Source organism: Leptonotus elevatus, chromosome 5 (genome assembly GCF_054856555.1).
Source record: "Leptonotus elevatus isolate MCC_2025b chromosome 5, RoL_Lele_1.0, whole genome shotgun sequence".
NCBI lineage: Eukaryota > Metazoa > Chordata > Actinopteri > Syngnathiformes > Syngnathidae > Leptonotus > Leptonotus elevatus.
The window spans coordinates 5,034,712-5,056,235 of NC_141243.1; the positions used below are offsets into that span (position 1 = coordinate 5,034,712).

The window sequence follows — 21,524 nt, forward strand, 5'->3', positions numbered from 1 at the left end:
AGCTGCTGCCATATCATCAAAGTTTCTCAAGCAGTTCTCGGCAGTCGCCTGGAGCTCCAGCTGGAGGACGGCAATCACTTGAACCGCCCCCGAACCAAGGAGACACCGGAGAGAGGTTGGAATTAAACCCGCCCTCCGGAGGGATCTCGTTTCCCCCAAAAACCTCCCATTCTCCCTCTCCCTCTCTCTCTGCCTCTCTCTCTTCCTGTCCCCTCTCTTCCTTTACCTTTATCCCTCGCATTTGGCCGTCTCCCCGAGCACAATCATGGATCTCGCGGCGAGATGTTTGCTTCTCATTGCCTGCCTCGGTGTGATACTGGCCATCGATTTGGAGGCGATCGAACCCAGATACTTCGTGGAGCCCGCTGCCACATCAGATGCGATCGACTACAAGGATCCCTGCAAAGCTGGTGAGTTAGGTTTTCACGTACATTTTTTTTTTTTTTTTTTTTGGCGTGTGTACGGAATTGTATGCAGAAATTTGCCTCGTTTGCGTGGACGTGCCACGATTGTGTTTGTTGGGGGGTGGGGGGGGGGGGGGGGGAAGATCGGAGATGACATTGAGCGACGGAGTTGGGGAAAAGGCTCCAAGGGACATTGTGTGCATTTGTTTTGTTTTGAGGGAAATAGTTTGAAACATTTAAAGGGAGGTGATCTGAGGCTGCATTTCAGTCAAAAAAAAGTTTGTGCTGGTTGAAAAGTTGCAGCCGACAATTTTTTTTCTCAATGTAGATGATGGGAAAAACTTCATTTAACCATGTCTGCTCCCTTTCTGGATGGTGTCAGTATACAAATAATATATTTTTTTGGACAGTGCTTAGGCCTGCTTAGACTCACATATTTGGCCAAGGCGCATCTTGAGTTGTCATGATAATCTTTTTCCTGCACTCTGAACTCCCCCATTTTGCCAAATCCCTTTGGGGGATTGTTTTTTTTAATTTTTTTTCCATTTGCTGTAAGTATTCTTGTTACACTGACCTCCGATGTCCTCAAAGTGACCATTTCTGAGGTGTCAGCTGGCTAAAAAGCGCAACTTTCATCCAACCACCAATCTGATGTTTTCATCTGTGACACCCTTGACCCCACACACCCAAAAAAAAAAAAGGGTGTAATGTAGCTTTGTATAAACACAACCAAGGTAGGCTGCAGATGTTCACAGCCGGCGAAGAGGCTGCTTCCTGTTATTGCTTCGTTCTTTAATTTTGTTTTATGCGTGATTGCGCACAAATATGGTACTTGATGTCCTGTTCTGCCGAGTTAATGATGCTGTGTTTGTGTCATGTCAGCGTCAGACTATTGGGTGGATGCTATTGTCATTTGTGATGCAGTTGACATCTCATTAGAATGCCTTGAGAGATGGAGGACGGTCATGACACCCACCTGCTTACACTTTGTTGACCCTTTTGATTAACGTTGTAATGTGTTCATGTGTTTAAAAAGTAAAATGGCAAAAATTGGCAGATTTTAATTAATTGGATGGCCTTATTATTTTATATTTTACAATGAAACTCAAATATTATTTCCTATCGCTGGCATCGGGGTGACAGCTCATAAATCACAATTTGGTAAAATTCCTCTTTTTTTCCTCCCATAAATAAATGCTATTGGTCAATTCCACACGTGCTCTTTGAGGATGCAATGTTAACTCATTCACTGCCATTGGCGACTATAGATGTCAAAAATAAAAAAAATATGTTAACCTTTTTTTCCCACTTTTGTTAACAAGAGAATGAAAACCTAGAAAAAATGTTTTGTACATTTAGAACAGATATAAAATTTGTGATTAATTAGTGAAGTTATGTGATTAATTACAATAAAAAAATGTAAAAGTCTGATGCCTCTAATTAAAAAATTTTTTTAGGGGTGTCAGACGATTACATTTTTTAATTGTAATTAATCGCATGACTTCAATAGTTAACTCACGATTAATTACAAATCTGTTCTAAATTTTTCTAGGTTTTCATACTCTTGTTAACAAAAGTGGAAGAAAATGTGAAACTAATAAAAATAGTTCAAATGAATTTTTGACGTCTATAGCCGTCAATGGCAGTGAATGAGTTAATGGTTGAACTAACATGTAGTTTAGAGTCGTGTGAATGTGGTGAATGGGGCGATAGATTATTTAAAACAGCCTCTTTAGTTATCCACACTCTCTCATTTAATCTTGCCCCTTTTCCCTTTATTTGTGGCAATCCGCTTCTTCCATGACAATCACGCCATGTTTTTGTGGTTCAATACAAAAATCACCTATACGGTGCTCAATCTGCGCTTAAGAACAGCCATCGCAACAAAATCACCAATCTAAAAATAAGACCGAACTCCAGCTCATTTTGTTGGAACACGTCTCATGAAATCTCTTCCTAACCCGACATCGCCCCAAAAAAGTTTTGAAGTTCCTATTGGTCTTGTTGAAGCAAAACTTACAAAACTCTTCACGCTACATTTCAACAAGGCCACAGCGTTCAAGTGCAGCTTTCACTTCGACTGATTATAAATAGCCGTCTTGGCTTAAAAATGGGGGGGGGCATTTTCTTCATGCTTCTTTTTGGTGCACAAATAAACATTCCAGAGAAAACGTCACCAAAGAGGTTACAAATATTTGTAAGAAGAGTAACGAGCTCTTTTTAGGTCTCCTACACGGAAGAAGCCAAATATCCGTTTTCTTCTCGACACAACATTTTGTTTTTGTCTACTCCGTTTGTCAATTTTTTCAAATGAAATGACAAGATGACATGATGAAATTGGCATCGCTTGTCCCAAAGCAGTGCGAAAACCGATGTCACGGGCCACGCGTCTCTTTGGGAAGCCGACGCGTGGAAGTCCGACTTGGCAGGAACCCAGGGAGACATTTAAGACTGGACGGAGGTTATTGTGGATCCGCTTCTTTTCAAAATGAAACATAGATGAGAAGAAGACAAGCTCTGCTTGGTGATGATCATGACTTAGTAAGAATGTTTTGTCAAAATGACCTGCGGAAAAATCGACAAAGTGCTGCGATGTCATTTTTTGCTGTTGAAGAAACACCACTCACATGCACTCCCAACTTCTTCCTGGACAAAAGCATCTTTTAAAAATATTTTGTTTTAATATTTATGTGTTGATTTTGACAAAAGCTTTTTGGCTGACCCCCGAAGCCCTCCTCCTCTTTTTTTCCTCTTTTCTGAAATTTGGTTTTCTCGCCTCTCTCAGCCCCTCGGCGCTCTGCTCCCCCCCCCCCCCCCCCCTCTCGGACTTGCCGGCGCTGACTGTAGGTCATTCACCTTGTGCCAAAGGAAAGCGGGGCTGGAAGGTGCAGGCCAGACAAACAGTGACTTATGTCATTCCTCTTGCGGTCAGCGCTCGACCTGGTTTGGTCTTTTTCAAACACAACAGCTGCATTTCTTCCCCTTTGGGGTCTATTTAAAAAAAAAAAAAACAGCTGTTTTGAGTCACACTATGTTTAATGTTCTCCATTAAAAACTTCCTCTCAGTGACTTCATAAAGTTTTTGGTGGTTATTCTATCATGTCTGTCGGGCTTTATGGCATCTTACGGTGTGATGTATTTATTGAAAAATCTCGTGTGCTCACTCAACGCTGGCTTTTGGACAAAATCTGCAATGTCCAAATTTGGTCAATTGCATTTTTATGTCACAAATTGATCGTAAAGGGTCAATTCAAAAGTGTTGGAAATGGCTCGCTGTCTTTGAGGATGCATTGCTAATTACTCAACAAACATGCCATTTTTTCTTCTTCTTTTTTTTTTCTTTTTCCGAAAAGTGATGTTTCCGGAAATGTTTTCCTCCAGATGCCAGCGATTATCTTTCAGCACATGCAGACACAAATAATAATCCAAATCTTTCTACCGGAGCCACAGCTTCATATACGGGACTCGGAACCTATAGGAAGGAGCATATTATTAGACTTAGCCCGTCACCCACCCACCACAAACCCTCCACTTCGCCAGGTGTTCCATTAAGATGGCAGCTGCTCTTTTTTTTTTTCACACTTTTGCCTCACTATCGCTATCTCACGATCACATGTCAAGAACAAAAGTGGTGTGAGGCGACAACACATTTTTGATATGCTTACCAGGGAAGCGCCAGCACCTCAATTTTGTTCAGACCGTATGACGTCTTGAGAAGAACTCGACTTACAATTTTGATACGAGCCATCATTCAACCGATTTCTCTCTTTTGCTTTGACTTGAGAGCACAGACTTGAAATACAAGCGCTGTATAGTGGCAGTGATTCAAATGGCTTTGAAAGATACAATTAATGAGCATTTATACGAAAAAGGCTTCCAAGCTGTTTATTGCCACTCCCAGTTCAAGTTTACCGCCAAATTTAAGATAAAACAAAAATTATGCCTGGTGAATTTAAAACACAACACATATTTCAGTCCACTAGCTTAATGCTAACGCTAAATAGCATCTATGTTGCTGTGCTTTAACAACAGATTGGACAGTAACAGGGCGAGCAATTCATTTAATTTCCTTTGTTTAACCAGGTAAGGCAATTGAGAACACATTGTCATTTGCAATGCACACCTAGAGGCAGTTCAATGTCTTGCCCAAGGACACTTCAACAGCAGACAGTAACAGGATCCAAACCACAGATCCTTTGATCAATAGAGTATGCATTCTACCAATTAAACCATATTCACCCCAAAACTGTCGTCACACTAAAATTGCACTTACATTCATATATTCTTTATCCTCTGTGAAGAATGACTACTATTAGTATCGTACTGAGCTAACAGTCGAGACGTCTGTCTGTCTTATACTGCCCCCAGGTGGTCAAGGCGGTCACGCCAGAAGGTGCAACACAAAAACTGTTATGTCATCACTGTATGTTTTTATTAAAGGGATGCTTTGATTATTCTCCATGTACAATTTAATACCTTTAAATACAAATTTTTCCACTTGCGGTCGACTGAAGATGACATCACCTGTGCCGAGGAAGTAGGTAACGACCAATCATGGCTCTGTTTGCTGACCCAACCCAGAAAACAGGTGAGCCATGATTGGCCGTCACCTACTTCCTCGGCACAGGTGATGTCATCTTCAGTCGACCGCAAGTACATTAAAATGAGTTTTAAAGTTATTTGCTGTGCAAGAAAAAGAATGAAGTATATAAAAATAAAAAGAGTAACTTTTTACTGCTGAAAATGGCTCAATGCGGAAAATTTCACTGCGAATCGCTACTGCCACGCGTGGCCGAAAAATGGAACTGCACACTCCCTTCTCATATATGATGTCACTTCCGCAGACGCAGCGCGCGCATGTCCGTTTTTCAACTGCACGTGCGGAAACGAGGCGGCTTTCCAAACCGATGACAATACAGCTGCGCTTCTCGGCGGCGCTCCGCTGACGCGATTGGGCTTGTCTGCCGAACGCGACGACGGGCCCTTCAAGCGTCACTTAAGCAGATGCGTTTTCCTTTATCATGGAACGCAGAGCCCGAGAGAGGCGATCTTTTACACGTCGGGACCCCTGCCACTTCTCTCGGCAGGGTCCAGGTGATTAGGGGCCCGGCTATTGGCACGGCCTCGGTGCATTAGTCGGAAACAATGTTTGTCGTCAGAGCTAAGTAATAAGCATCACATTAGTAGCAAGTCGGAGTGCGGAGCCTAAGCAACAACGAATGCTTCGGATGGTTGGAATGGAGGTGGGGGGTTGGGGGGGGGGTCATTTAAGTGGCTCAATGGATGCCTAATTAGCTTACTTAAACGGTGAGCTTATTTCTTCATTATTTACTGTTGATTTCATTCAAACTATTCCATGCCGTTGCCGGGAACCCTCGAGGCGAAAAGAACTGATGAGAGCTGTCAAAACGCTTTGTGCTGATCAAAATGTCAAATTCCTGCAATCTATATCGGACCTGCTCTCGCGACGCACGCCATCGACTTTGAAAGCGCCAAACAAAGCAGAGGAGTCATTAAAAGGGGTTTGCTCGGGCTATGAGGCGCATCGGCAACCATGGGCTGTGAAATCCAATCGACTAATGAGCTCCATGTAGTGTGACATGTTGAAGGCAACGTCGTCGCTCGCTGCTTGCCCTTTGCGGCTTGGGTCGCTCCTCGCGTTCGTCATTAAGACGGAAGCTGCGGCGCGGTGACAGCCTTCATCTCAAGCCGCGGCGAATGAGACTTCAGGCTTTTGCAAAGATAATGACTTGAATCGCCGACTGTGGCCGCAGCTTCTTTTCTAATTATACCTCGTGCACCTTTTCTCAAATCAGCAGATCAGCAAATTGGCTTGCTTCTTCCCCTTGTTAGGAAATGTCAAGCAAAGCAGTTGCTGAGGAAATCACAATTGATGGTTTTATAAAGTGGACTGGCACATTTACATGATTCGCAACTCTACTTTATTTGCAGAGCACTTTTAAAAGCAACCTCAGTGCTGTACACAAATAAGTCTGACATAAAGAGAAGTTCAAAATAATAAAAACAAGGCCTCAACAGATGTGGATTTTTTTTTAAGCAGATGTTGATTTCAATTGGAGATCAATTAGCAGATTAATTAAATAAATGTAATTAATAAAATAAGCCTTTTTAAAGTATTTTAATGCTTTAAACAGTAAAGATATTAATTAAAGGAAGAACCTTTGTCCCTTAGTATTTGTTTATTTTTTTTTACAACAGAAAGGAAAATCGTTATTTACTTTTATTTAGCTTTTTTGGGAGGGGGGGGGGGTGTATTTGAATGTCATTAATCTTGTAGTTAAAAAAAAGGGGGCAAAAATCTGCAGATTTTAAATCTAATAGTTATTATCAGCTGATTAAATCGTCCAGACGAGTAATCGGTCGGGCCCTAATAACATACAAGTAAGTGTAGGCGGTCTCATACCAAATTCAAAGTCAAGCAGTGAAAAGAGGCTTTAATTCATTCACTCCCAGACATTTTCACTGAAGCAACCCCCTTCGCTCCGGGCTGTTTTACTGGATTTTGACTGATTTCGCAAGGCCCACATAATATTGTGTTCTATTACTAAAAAAACATGGAACCTACCAAAAGAAAGATTAGAGTCTCTTCTTTCATCAGGAAAAAAAGTATATTTGTATCTGTTTCCATTTTGCAGAAATTAGCATTAGAATATAGCTGAATTTAATCATTATTCACAAACCTGTTGAAAACACTGACAAAAAGAGCTTATTGCAACATGGCCCTGGCTGATCTCTTATACTCTGCTGCCACCTGCTGGCCGTTTTTTGTTATAAGTACCATTGCTTTAAGCGACCTCTTCGTGTCAGAGGCTTTATCAAAGCCTTCTGTATGCTCTAGCACAAAAAACAAAAAAACGTATAAATACGTTTTGGGGAGTGAAGGCCAAAGTTTTAAAAACGTATTTAAATGTTTTTGGTTTGAATACTTAAAAGGGAACCTCGACCCAAAAGATTTCTTTACTAAACAGCCCCACTAGTTTAAACACGGTATTCTGATTAATGTTTTTTTTTGTGTGAAATATGAATTAAGCAGCAAAATCCACCCCTTTTTATCCATCTTGGGGCGGAGGCCATTTTGCCACGACTGCTGACGACCGAAAATGACATCACAGTTGCTCAGGGCTCATGTAACGACCAATTGGTTCACCTCTTCAGGTCAGAGGTTGCATCAAAGCCTTCTGTTTGCTCTTGCATACCCCCCCCCCATAAAAAAAAACATCTAAATACGTTTTTTGGACCATGGCAATATTTAAAATAGAACGTGTTCATAAATTTTGGGGAGCAAATGAGTTAAGATGAGTTTTTTTTAAATGTCATTCCAAAGCGTGGGACTGGAAAAGTTGCTTTCCCGCCGAGCTCCTACAACAGACCTCAGTACCTCCAAAAGTAGCCGCTCAGATGACCCGAGGCTCCGGTCAGGAGCATAACGAAAGGCGCAGGTCAGAGGAATAATGCAAGGCAAGACCATTTAAAGATTTGAAAACAAAAAATACATCTTAAAATGAACTTTAACGTTCACAGGCAGCCAGTGGAGGGAGGACAGAATCGGAGTTATGTGCTCCAGTTCACATTTTTGGCTGACTCTAAAATGAAGTGCATTACAGTAATCCAGCTGAGATTTGAAAAAGGCATGCATGACTTTTTCAGAGTGCTGTTGTGCAAGGGATGGGCTTTATTTACCTTGCAGGTCCAGTGGCACGTCTAAATTCCAACACAATCTGTTTCATGACACGAGTTCTACTTCCAAGTTGTTCAACATCAAAACTTTTTTCATGGACCCCCCAAATTTTTTTTGACAATAATAATAATAATATAATAATAATGGTCTAAATATGGTATTCTGGTTCATATTATGTGTGTGGAATATGAGTTAAGCGGCAAAATCCAGCGTTTTTATCCATCTCAGGGGGTCGGCCATTTTGCCACTTGCTGTCGACTGAAGATGACATCAATGTTGCTCAAGCTGAGCTGTGATTGGTTGCGAGTGGCAAAATGGCCGCCCCCCTGAGATGGGTTTTGCTTCAAAACTCTTATTCCACAAAAGTACTATTAATCAGAATGTCATGTTTAGACTAGTGAGCTCACATATAACATATTATTGTCAAGAAATGTTTAAGATTGACTTCCACTCAAACTGTCTGCGTCGCAAAATCTCCAATAGCCTTTTAGGCGATTTTAAATGGCAGTTTATAATAAATAACTCACTATCTTATCACATTTTAGGCTCTCTGATGATAATCATTAGACTTCTGTTCTGCGTTGGCAGCACAAGAAAATTCTAGAACTCGCGTTGATCTTTCGGGTGCTCCTCAAAAGTCGGGGCCGGCGTCTGGCGACGCTTCTCGCATTGCACTTGGGATCTCTAACCCGCGACGTTGGTTCCACTCGCCAGGAGCCGCTACGGAACGGAAGCTAAGAAGCGATCCTTACACTTGTCATCAAATGGTAATCACCTTAACGCAATACACAGCTGGCTTCCATTGAGATTCAAATGCGGCGTTTGTTACCAAACACAGGCCGTGAAAGGCGGCGCCAGGGCATTGTGATGCGTTCCCCGCCTTGCACGCTGCCCTGGCGTTCTCGTCCTTCGTCGCTTGGTCTCGCGTGCGGAAAGACTCCCAAGTCGCGCAGCGGTTTCCGCAGTCCTGCTAAATGTAGGCTGCCGCTCGTCGCGTCAGGTCTGCGCAGGCTTAGTTAGTATTGATGTTTGTGCGGGTTTGAGTGGCAGATGTCACGGTCTGGCGCTCAAGGGGAGGGGATTCATTTGGAACCCTGGTGTGTTTGACAGCGCCGAGGTCGCGGCTCGGGCGTCATATGAATCAATGGGATTAATTTGATTGGGATCTGCCGTATAATCTGACTGAATGTGATGAAAGATGAGAGGGGAGGAAAGCGACGGAGATGAGAGGGATTATGACGGTCTAGATTAACTGGGGTGGGGGGTGGGGGGGGGGGCTGAAATTGTGTTTTTCAAAATCAATGACTTCAGTTGAGTTAAATGGCGTGAATCAGAATGTTGTGTTGTGTTTTACCTAAAAGAAGGTATGTCAACTGGCGCCGGAACAAATGACTAGCAGGAGTACTGCCAACCTGTACTGATATTAGTATTATAACTACACAGCTGTTGTCATTTAGCTAATGTGTGGGAAGCCATCTGTGCAGGACTCTAATCTGTCACACATGACCCTTTTATGTTTATCACTTATCATCATTAGAAGGCTTCGTATCGAGATGGCTTTACCACCTTCCTCCAAAGCCTGTCCTCAATCCCAGCCCGAGTTGTGTTCAAAAGATGCCCAAAAATCATGTCTGTGGATAATTCAAACCAGCAGACAAGGGGATTATTTTCAAATCCCGACCAGTCTTTCCATCAAACCTGCGACTGCGTTCTCCGGGGACGACTGCTGTGCCCGAGGGAAATGAGTTGCGATGCTGTTCATTCGCTCGCTTCGACCTCCACTGTTGTCTGAGAACAACGACACCACGGATTAGGGAAGGCGTCCCCCCCGGCGCCGTGCCGGATGCTCGGTCCTCGGGCCGCGGGCGGAGTGCGCGGCCCGACGTGAACCTCGCAGTGCTCGGGGCCGCCTGCCTTGCGCCTCCGCACAGCATGTCTGACATGGTGCAAATTGACCTAACACGTGACAGGATGCGCCCTCTCCTTCGAGTCGTTGATCAAATGCCAGCAGATTGTCTTTGTTCTGATTTGCGTTTGCAAGGAAAGGACAGATTGTTCTTTTTAACGCTCAGTTCTAGGGATCCAATCAAAATGAAGAAAAAACAATAGCATGTCAGTTTCTGTCATCTGGTAGCTTCCTCTTGTCATGTTAGCAATCAGTCAGTATGAGCGCCGATCGTGAGTAGTGTGACTCCGATGAAAGATCGTTTCGGACCTCTGGAATTCACGCCTGCCCCGCGCACGCCCGGTCTTGCCATCAGCCGCTACACCTCTCAATACACCGCGATTCAGCCACGTGCATCCCTCTACGAGTCTTGACTCTTAAAAAAGCCGTCGGAACACACGAGGCTTAACACCCCTCGGGCTGGGTTTCCCGTCTGCTCCCGACAGGTTACAATCTTGTCAAAGGCTTTAGCGATGGTTCTACAAGGAAATGAAAACCTAATTATTTTTTCAACGTGGCGCAAGATGACTAAACCAATGAGTCGTCTGTAAGGCGGGTTTCTGCCAGTTTGCACATTGTTGTGCTTCTCATGCCGTGTACCCTGCCTGAACAGTCATAGATTTCAGTGATCATTCTATTGAAATGTTTCTTACACATTGACTGGTCCACGGGAAATTGAAAGTTTTCTTCCGCAATACCGCAAATGAAGCAAAAAGCTCAGTGGAATACAGCAGAAAGCTGAAAATCAACTGGTGCAAGCACAGGACTCCATCAGTCAGAATTTTCAGCCCATTTTGCTAAAACTTTATTATTAACTCATTCACTGCCATTGACGGCTATAGACGTCAAAAATTCATTTGAACTATTTCTATTAGTTAACTTTCGTTAGCAAGAGCATGAAAACCTAGATTTTTTTTTATTGTACATTTAGAACAGATATAAAATGTGTGATTAATAGTGAGTTAACTAGTGAAGTCATGCAATTAATTATAATTTTAAAAAATTAATCGCCTGACGTCCCTAATTTTTAATCTTTTCTTTTTTTTAAATCGCGATTCCATTTTTTAATATTGTAATTAATCTCATGACTTCAATAGTTAACTCACAATTAATCACAAATGTATCTGTTGTAAATGTACAATAAAACATTTTTTTTCTAGGTTTTCATACTCTTGTTAACAAAAGTGGATTTTTTTTAAACTAATAGAAATAGTTCAAATTAATTTTTGACGTCTATAGCCGTCAATGGCAGTGAATGAGTTAAGCTGATCTCCATAAAACATATAGAAAACACAGTCTTCAACAACTCAAGGATCAGATCCAAACATTTTTTAAATATATCTTACACAGGTCAGCCTGCCCAAGTAGCCATGGGGAAAATGCCATTAAGTTTGATTTCACTCATTCCGTGATTACTGAAAAACAATCCATTGGAGTTTAAGTCAGGGGTGCCCAAATCCGTTCCCAGAGAGTCCCTATCAAGCCCGTTTTCCTTGTTTTCCTCCTCCAACACACCAAATCAAATGATCAGCTCATCAGCAAGCCCTGCAAAAGCCTGATAATGACCTTAATTATTTGATTCAGGTGTGTTGGAGGAGGGAGACATCGAAAACAGGCTGGATAGGGGCTCTAGTCGCAATAAAAAAAAAAAAACTGAGTTGTGGCAACCAGTGCTTCTCAATTAATTTCTGTAGCCCCCCTCCCCCCCGCCCCAAGAAGAAAACATTTTGCGCTTCTTCAACTCTCCACCTCGACTGTAAATCGTATAATTTGTCTATTAGTGCATGTCTGCATGCCATTGTATCATTATTAACATGAAAGAAAGCAAACACAAATTATATATCAACTTACAATAAAGAATTACTTTTTTTGACATAGAAAATAAATGAGAGCGCCGCTGCCACCTACTGTAGCGGATGTACAATTGCAGCTTATTGGTAGTCACCCCTATTTGAGAAGGACTAGTTTAAAAAAAAAAATACCTTTATTTATCCATGCAAGGGAGAGAGCAGATTCTCATTAGCAATACCAACCTGGCTGCAGTAAAACAAAATATTCAATATCTGGTCAAAGGTGCGAGCGGGTGTTACATTTATGATTTTGTCACTGTTTTCTGATGTCATTTTCAACTGATGTCGTGATTGTATCTTGTCAACTTTTTACTGCCCGCAAGAAATTTCAAGCTTTCATTTTTTTTGGTGGGCAAATGGCAATAGAGAAGCATGCTTTTTTTTTTTTCTTCTTCTTTATATCTCTTCTTTAGCCGTGCTAAAAAAGAAACCCTCATTTATCTACAGATCTGACGGTTCTGGCTTACATCTGAATAAATATAGTACCACTCTGGGATGACACATTGAAGTTAAAAATAAAACCACGATAAATAACTGGCATTAAGTTCTCCATTGAACGGCTCACTGCTCTCCGGTTCACCTCGCAAGCCTGGAAACGCGCATGCAGAGGGCTGTCATTTTCTTTGCGCTCCACATCTGCCTTCTCTATTCACAGCGGCTGTGCGGGTACGATGCCATCTTTCTTGCCTTCCGCTCTCTCTCTCTCTCTCTCAGAGCCACTACGTTGCCTCCTCACCCCCTAAACCCAACCCCCCTCCCCCTCCGCCACCTCCCCCCACCGGTGCCTGCATACAAGTCAAGCCATAAATTGTGGAAACGTGCTGGTGTTAAAAGCTTGTTAAAGTGAGCGCCTTGTCTCTGCGGAGAGAACCCTGAGCCCTTCCTGCATAGAAATGGGGCATTTAGTAAAGGAATCCCATAAAGCACATTCCTCGTAAATTGGGACCGTTTGGTTATTTTTCCTCTCTCCTTGGCCTCATTAAAACGCTAATACATGTTCAAGGTGGCCCATATTACTTCATGGAGGCAGTGTCAATGTGTCACATCATATTTGATGGCTGCCGTTAACTATCCAAGCATGCAGTATGTCGTCGTCCAGTAAATCTGGTCTGAACTCGTCTGCGCTAATTTTGCGGACGGCCAGGTTTCTGAGTTCATACTTTATTTTCATTTCACGAATCCGCACCCGAGCCCCCCCCCTCCACCTCAACGCTCCAATATGTTGCTTACATTTCTCTCCTATAATTTGGAGTCCAGACAAGCCGACCTTCCTGCTAACCAAACACTCACGTCTCTATTTCCGTGTCACAGCAAGTAAGAAGTCAATGAAGTTTTTTTTTTTTCCTTCCTTTTGATATGTTGACAAGCCATCCATGCAGCCCACTCAGTCTGAGCAGCAGGAAAAGCCTCGGGCGAGAGGCGCTACACAATGTCGACTTCTACTTCACATTCATCTGACCTGTGCCTTTTTTTTTTTTCTTCTTCTTCTTTTTTGTCTGTTTCAGTTGCCTTCCTGGGAGACATAGCGCTGGATGAGGAAGATCTACAATCATTTAAAGTGGATAGAATCATAGATTTGGCCACCAGAACAGTCCAGATCGTTAACCGCACAAACGCAGGTAAAAACAATAGTAACATTTTAAAGCAACTGCTCTGGCCTGACCTTTCCTATTATAGTTGTAGGTCGATTAAAAATAGCAGCACTGCGTTGGTTTCTCAGGCGGTTTACGGCAGAGTTTTGAACAAAAACTTGTCAATGGAGGTTTTTAGAAGTTTTTTAAAGCCACAAACATCATTTACGAATGGACGACCATGTGCAGCAGTAATTGCTGGGTTTTGTTGAGGTAAATAGTGTTCCGAAATGGAAAACTGGTGTTTAGACAACAGCTGTAGGATTCACAATTCTATAAACTACAGTCGTGCACGTTCCAACATGTACATTCATGTTGTGGCCGCCATGTGAAGGCGTGAAAAAAAAAATAAAGTGCTGATGTAGTTTTAGGAATACTTGTAAAACAGCAGGATGAGACTTGATTTGAATTTTGTGTTATTGTTTAACTTAAGAAGGCTTATTATGACTCTTATCCAGTCATATTAAAGCAACGCCTACGTTTGTCTTGAAAAGGTTAAAAGGAACCCCGACTCTAATGACATTTGTTCTATATCATTTATTTGGTTGTTACTAACATAACTGTGAGATTCATTTTTCAAAAATCATTTCCAGTTTAATACATTTTGTAGTAACGTTATTTGGACTTACGCCGCCATTGTTTTTTTTTACGTCGCAAGTGCGCGGTGACGTGAAACTCCTATAAAGAAAGGTAAGCCTCGTGGCGTTCCTAAAGAAACAATATTGTGATTGGGAGCTGCCACCAGACACATTCAAGAGTTTCGATCGTCCATTTAGGAACGCTACGGAGTCTTACCTTGCTTTCTTTATCCGCATTTCACGTTGCTCGGCAGAGAGCCTGCCGCCATCCTACGTCACGACGCACTGAATGCGTTGCGACGTAAACAACAATGGCGGCGTACGTCCAAATAAAGTTTCTATAAAATGCATTAAACTGGAAACCCATAGTTATGTTAGTAACAACCAAATATATTATATAGAGCAAACATGTCATTACAGTTGGGGTTCCTTAAAAACAATTTATTTTTGAAGAAATATGTATACGAGACAAAAAAAGAATAGATGGCTTCAACAATTCAGAACACACCAAACATTGATTTTGTTGCCCAAAAAAAAAAATTCCATTCATTCAATAGCATTTTTGTGGTGAATAAATTTGCTCAACTTCTCTCTCAATCCTCCTCTTTTTTTATTTACTTTTTCAGGCTCAAGCAATCAGAACAGTCAAAGCAGACAAAGCTCTCGCCGCTGGAAACGAGCTGCCACGTCCAGACCTGAGCGTGTTTGGCCTGAAGGTGTTATTCCATATGTCATCAGCGGTAATTTCAGTGGTAAGTTATGCCCCCCCCCTTGCCAAAATAATCACGCTTGCTTTTAATGTGCTACAGATGTTTCAATTTCATTTGAACTCGATGAAAGCCAACGGCTTGCACAGAAACAACTTATTGCTAGAAAAGTCATGTAAAAAAAAACAAAAAAAAACATCACACTTGCGGAAGCCATGTTTTGTAAAAACGAATTGGATTTCGACCAAGCCGCTGAAGGTTAAATGACTGCATTATCCTTCTCCCGCCACCGCAACGTGTGAGTCCAACTCGCATGATCTCACCCTGTGTCTCGTCCTATCCAGGCAGTCAGCGGGCTATATTCCGCCAAGCCATGCGGCACTGGGAGAAGCACACCTGTGTGACCTTTATTGAGAGGACACAGGAGGAGAGCTACATTGTCTTCACCTACCGACCATGTGGGTGAGTCAGTGGGGTTTTCGTCGCTCTGCTCAGCCTTCCTCAGCCCCAGCTAATGATTTAACGCCTATGTGCGTTCCTTCGCTTCCCGCTCGGCGGCCATTGTTCCTCTGTTCCTCGTCTCGCCGTGTGAGCCGTTATTTTAGACTTCCGCCGGTCCTCGGAGAGACGGCCCATTCGGTGGCCGGGAATGCTTCCGGTATCTCTTCGTCACAGTGCATCGGTCACTGAGCTCTCGTGCCGTGCGTGTTGCGCACCCACTGCAACCCAGCAGGGAGACTTCCGCAGCCTCCGCTCGGCCGTGTTTACTTCATTTGATTGACCTTCACTGTGTCCGCTCAGCGTTTCCCTTTAAAACACAACGGGGTGTTTGTTGTGCCAAGAACGCATTCACAAGCTCACTGCCTTTCATTTGAGGACTACAGCAGTACCTTGAATTAAATTTCCGAGTTACAAGCATTCGCTTGTTCTATTTTTATTTTTTTATTTTTTGCTCTGTGTTGTGATATGTGCAATTAATCGAAATTCAATTACAATTTCAATTATTACACTCCACAATTACAAAATCGTAAATAAAAAATATATATTATTAATACTAATTTTGAGTTGTTATATATTTGCACCTTTTTATTTTTTTTAAATGACAAATTTCATAAATCTTGTTTGGTCCATAAGGAACTTGCACAATTATAGTGTTTCAAATAAATGTATTTGTCTTAATATTTTATTTCCATGTTTAAACATTTTCTTTGTACCAAAAAAAAACATAGAGATTTCAATTATTACCAAATTAACTGTGATTAATATTTTCCAATATTTTATTTGTAATTTTCAAGGTTTCCAATAACAAACAAAAAACAAAACAATACAACAACAAAGAGAAACAAAAAGTTTACAAAATAAAAATAATAAAATTGTAAATAAAATATAATAAACAAAATACAAAAATCAACAATCTGTAATCATATCAAGTTCTGGGTCACCATATTCAAAAAAAGGAGTCCAAGTTGATTCAAAGTCTGCTAGTTTTCCTTGAGTTGAACATAAAACATTTTCTGGTACACAGTATGGCAGAAGTTCATTAATCCAGTGTTTTTCTTTCGGTGGATCAACACTTTTCCAGTTCTTAAGTATGCATTTCTTAGCAGCAGTTGCTGCCAATAATACAAATTTTTTTTAAATTAGAATTCAGTTTCAGTAGAGTTACATCTATGATATTAATTGTAATTAATATTTTCTTCATAATCGATTGGCCATAGTACTAGCAAAATTTGGATACAACATTGCTGAGTTGAAATGGAAAAAAATGGGAGTAATAAAAATTCTGTAAAAATGCTGAACAATTTTGAAAAATAATCTCATTGCAGTTTCCCCATTTTGTTCTGAGAACGCCAACGACGTACAACTAATATGCTATTTGAATTCAGCTTTGTAAAGTGCACAAATTGCTTGAGATTTCTCCGACAAGTGTCTAGTAAAACTGAAAGTAAAACTAACTGTCGTCCATGTTTGTTCGTCTTCGCGCCAGTGGTTGAGTTTGGCTGCAGGTTACAGGCAGTAACAAGAAGTAAATAAAACTGAGTTAACTGTTTTTTTTGTTTTTGTTTTTTGTAACGCTTTAAAGAATTAAAATTAATCTCCAGATTTAACGCTTTAATTTTGACAGCCCTAATTTATTTTCGAGTACCGGTACATTTATGAACAAATGATACCCACAAGTCAAGGAAGCACTATTTTGAATGACAACACGACTACCTTTTGGACCGTCACACCCTCTCACCTGGTGCCACCGCCTTCTAAACAGGAAAGCGGACACATTTCATCAGACTGAATTTGTTTCCAGTCGACCGTCGCTAGCCATTTTTAGCTTTAGTAACCGGCCTCGGGTGCAACAGGGATGGCATTATCCACGCGGGCGGCAGCGGTTAGCAGCGGGAATGCCTGACTCTGGCGCATATTCAGCAGGCCCCCCTCTGTCCTTTGCAAAGTTCAAGGCGTGTCTCAGGAGAGCCTGGCTGGCCTTGTGGTAATTAGAGAGCGGCGTCTGGCTCGCGGGGCCGCCATGCGTGCGCCCGTCCTCCATACACCCTTACCGAACCTTTTAATGTCACGCAGAGAGGGAGCGCTGGACCCTGCGCATCTGCGGCGGCACACCAATAAATGAATGAATGTCACCGCTCTATATATGGATTCTCCTCATATGGATTCTCCTCATATGGCTCCCCTATTAAGTAGAGGAAAGGTTATTGAGAGCATATCGATGCGAGAACTCAATTCTCCTTTTTTATTGCTTTTACGAACCCTCGTTTCGCTTACAGCTGGCAAGTCCAAACGAATCATCTTATTCCGTTAACGCTGCCTCTGCGTGTCTCTTGATTGGCAGGTGCTGCTCCTACGTGGGCCGGCGCGGAGGAGGCCCCCAGGCCATATCCATTGGGAAGAACTGTGACAAGTTTGGCATTGTGGTGCACGAGCTGGGTCACGTGATCGGCTTCTGGCACGAACACACGCGGCCCGATCGGGACGAACACGTCAGCATTATCAGAGACAACATTCAGCCAGGTACATTTCAAAACATTGGCAAGAACATCGTGAGTTGAGTGTTGTCCCTTTTTTTTTTTTTTCGGTTCTGAAAAATGCATTCTGTGCATGCATGCAACTCATTCAAACCCCCCAAAATTTTTAATACTTTTTCCTGCGCTCCCCAAAACGTATTTATACGTTTTTTAATGTGTGTTTTTTTTTAAATGCTAGAGCAGAAGACTTTGATGCAGCTTCTGACCTGAAGAGGTCGCTTAAAGCAATGGTAGTTATTACAAAAAACGGCCAGCGGGTGGCAGCAGAGTATAAGAGATCAGCCGAGACAGTCCTCCAATAAATACGACCACATAGGTCGTTTTGAAAAGGTGCCAAATTATCTCAAATTACCGGCCATGTGAAATAGCGCAAAAAAAAAAAATGAGACTCGAACCCGGTCCGTCTAGTCGGAAGACAAGTGTATATCCTATTTGGCCAGTGATAGTTTTGTGAAAATAGCTGGGAGTGAATGAGTTAATAACCTCTCTGACAGTGAAAAAAAAAAGGAAAATCAATATCGACACGGTACTAATTTTGGGTCTCTTCATTTAGATTATTCAGGTGTACCTAATGTTGTGGCCAGTGAATGCACATTAGAAAGTTCAACCCCAGTTTCTTTTGCCCATTCACAGGACAGGAGTACAACTTTTTGAAAATGGAGCCCGGGGAGGTGGATTCCTTAGGCGAAGTCTACGATTTCGACAGTATCATGCACTACGCCCGGAATACATTCTCCAGGTACGAGCCAAACCATGTTGGACTCACATGGAACCTGACATTTTGGTCAAGTCATGCTGTGCCCTCAGCAACCCTTTAACCCATCATCTTGTTTTCCGTTCTTGCGCGTCGTGTTTTATAGCTTTATACAGTATGCCTGTAAATGTGTTGGTGTCCTCTCAATCGTACGTGGCAGTTAGTTTTAGATCGAAAGCAGCCACACACACACACACACACACACACACACACACACACACACACACACACACACACACACACACACACACCCCCACCCCCACACACACACACACACACACACAAAAATAAAATCCACCCTGAAGATATCAAGTTTTAAATTCGCACTCCTCGTCCTGCATGCGGATTATTTTCTTAGTGCTTGTGACATAACATAGAAAGCTACTTTAAAAACCTTTTAGAAAAGTCGGTGTTTTCTTTTTCTTTTTTTCTTTTTTGAAATTGCTTTTGTGATTTTATTTTAGCATCGCCCTCCAGCACCGCACTTAACTCATGTGATTTATGTCGTATTTGGACAGCGGCTCCTTTTCAGGGTTTCCAACAGTAGTAATACGTTATCTTTATTTAAAGAACAAAATCTATGCCCCCCCCCCCTCCCCCCCTCAACTAATGCATTGGCCTTACCACCCTCCCTACGCAGCACCCCAGGCAATTGTCACACTGCTGTGTTGGTGACAAAAACACCGTCATTATTGTACCACATGAGCTAACGACTGTTTTTTTAAATGAGAGCAGTAAAGACGCTTGACATTTTGAACAGAAGTGCCTACTCTTGTCAGTAAAAGCATGCGCAGCTCCGAGTAAAATCAAACCTCGTCACCAATCACTCGTGTCCATCTTGTTGCCCGCATTACGTAGCTCGAAAGCTGGACGAGCCACGTTTGCCTTTCAAGTTTTTCGTAGCTATATATTAAGTATTTGCGATGTGCAAGCCACTTCCCATAGCTTGTTCAAATTAAGGCCTTTCTCCCGCTTTACTGCCGCTTTTTTTGTGGCGGCAGGCCTCATAAAGCCGCATCGGCCCCCGCGCTGCAACAGCGGCCTGGCTTTATCGCAGCAAAATGTCGACGCTGCCACTTTCAGGGGCTACGCGCAGCCGCTCGTAAAAGTTGGTCTTCCACCTCGTTATCCAGTGAAAGGCTTTTTGAAGAGCTTTTAATGATCGCTAATGCAGCGCAGGGGCTGCGGTCGTAGACTCATTTTTCAAGGTGTTTTAACATCTTTACCTATCACATTACAGTGATAGGGAATTGAAAAAAGATGTTAAGATTGAAAAAAAAACAAAAAAAACAAACAAACGTGGCTCAGATGTAACTCTAAGTTACTGTAAGCAATTAAGATTAAGAATCTTTTTAAGATATACTTAATGATTACCTAACACAAAAGGCTTGTTTCTAATGACATAATACGCGTTTGAAGATAATTGTTGAAACCGTGCAAAGTTTGTGGCGATCTGCCCTTAAAACAGTTTTCATATATAAGAGAAAAAAAAAAGAAGAAGAAAAAAAAACCTGTTTTCAGCGACTCACCCGGTCCCGCTGTATAAGAACTGAAGCAATTATGTGCGCATCAGTAATTATGGCCTCGCTTAGAGCGCCTCGTTGTTGGCTGTGAGTATGTGCACGTCATATAGTAAAAGATGGAAAAGTGAGGAGGGGGCGGGGGGGATTTTTTACTCAATAGCTATTCAGCCCAAAGCGGATCAAACTTGACAAAGTGGCATCCATTTTTCCATGTTGTAATAGATGTATTTGATTGGCTGTTGCTCTTTAAATACATTTCCTCTGTCATGCAGCTGCATACTGTTAAGATAACCAAACTATCAGAAACTCTTCACCACTTCAAACACAAACACTTAAATGGGAACAGCTTTGACAATTGTAATCATCATTGTCTTGTCTTAAAGGCATCATTCTTGATCTAGCACTCTTATTGGATTTGTAATCATAATAATAATAACAATACATCTTATTTGCAGCTCCTTTCTATGGAGGACCAAAACTGCCCAAATATAAAAATAAATAAATGACTAGATAAATAAATAAATGACTAAAAGTGAAAATAAAAAACGTATATAACAAATATAATTCTAAAGTTAAATACAAAAAAATAAAAATATAAATGGCAATAGAAACAACAATAAATAAATAAAAGTAAAAAAAACGAGATTAAAAAATAAAAATAAAAATCTATGTCGAAATAAATGCAAAAACAAATATATGAATAGAATTCATTATCAATCAATCAATAAAAACACTCTACTCTCACATTTATTTATTTCATGCTGCAGACGCAAGGTCCTACGCATTTATTTATTTTTTATTTTTGGCAGTTTTGGTCCTCCATACCTTTTAGGACAACAAAAGTCGCCGTACAAACATAAAAAAACCGGAATCAAATAAAAAATCTTTTCTGCCCGGTTACTCACGTTTTCCTTTATTTGGAGCACACTGACTGCAGAGCCAAAATAGCCATGTAGGAAGAAGAATGAGTCAGATGTGGCTTTTTAGTCATCAGCTGTAGTCATAAAAGCAGCTCGCCACAAAGTGACGTTCTAACACGTGTCAAATTCTTTTGTAAGAGTCACAAATAATTCTGTTGGTTGCGTGTAGAAATGCGGCTTAAATAGTGTCAGGTGTGTTTCGCAGGTTTCTGTGAAGGTGGGTCAAAGTTTTGAAATGATTGATCTTGCTCTCCTTTTTTTTTTTTTTCAGACAGGGGTGTGTAGACTTTTTATATCCACTCCATATGAAAACAACCCTGGGACCCTTGCCTGTATTGGATAGCTTAAACAGAGCAAACGGGGCTTGCAGCTTGCAGTCAACAATCCGTTCCGAACAATGCGGGCTTCTACCTAAAGCAAAAAAGGTTTTGACATGGCGTGGCCAGAGTGGGTGTAATTTGATATCTGGTCACGCGCA

The 21,524-nt window shown here is 41.7% G+C and overlaps 1 protein-coding gene across 1 annotated transcript in view; it reads left to right on the forward strand.

Moving 5' to 3' along the window:
- The window catches only part of bmp1a (bone morphogenetic protein 1a), a 41,721-nt gene that overhangs the window by 428 nt on the left and 19,769 nt on the right, over positions 1–21,524 (forward strand). The window contains exons 2-7 of the mRNA XM_086075695.1: positions 35–410; positions 13,404–13,517; positions 14,734–14,859; positions 15,159–15,276; positions 17,657–17,835; positions 18,483–18,588. Coding sequence (XP_085931821.1) covers positions 266–410; positions 13,404–13,517; positions 14,734–14,859; positions 15,159–15,276; positions 17,657–17,835; positions 18,483–18,588 — 788 coding nt within the window. The 5' untranslated portion in view covers positions 35–265. The remainder of the gene's footprint in view (positions 1–34; positions 411–13,403; positions 13,518–14,733; positions 14,860–15,158; positions 15,277–17,656; positions 17,836–18,482; positions 18,589–21,524) is intronic.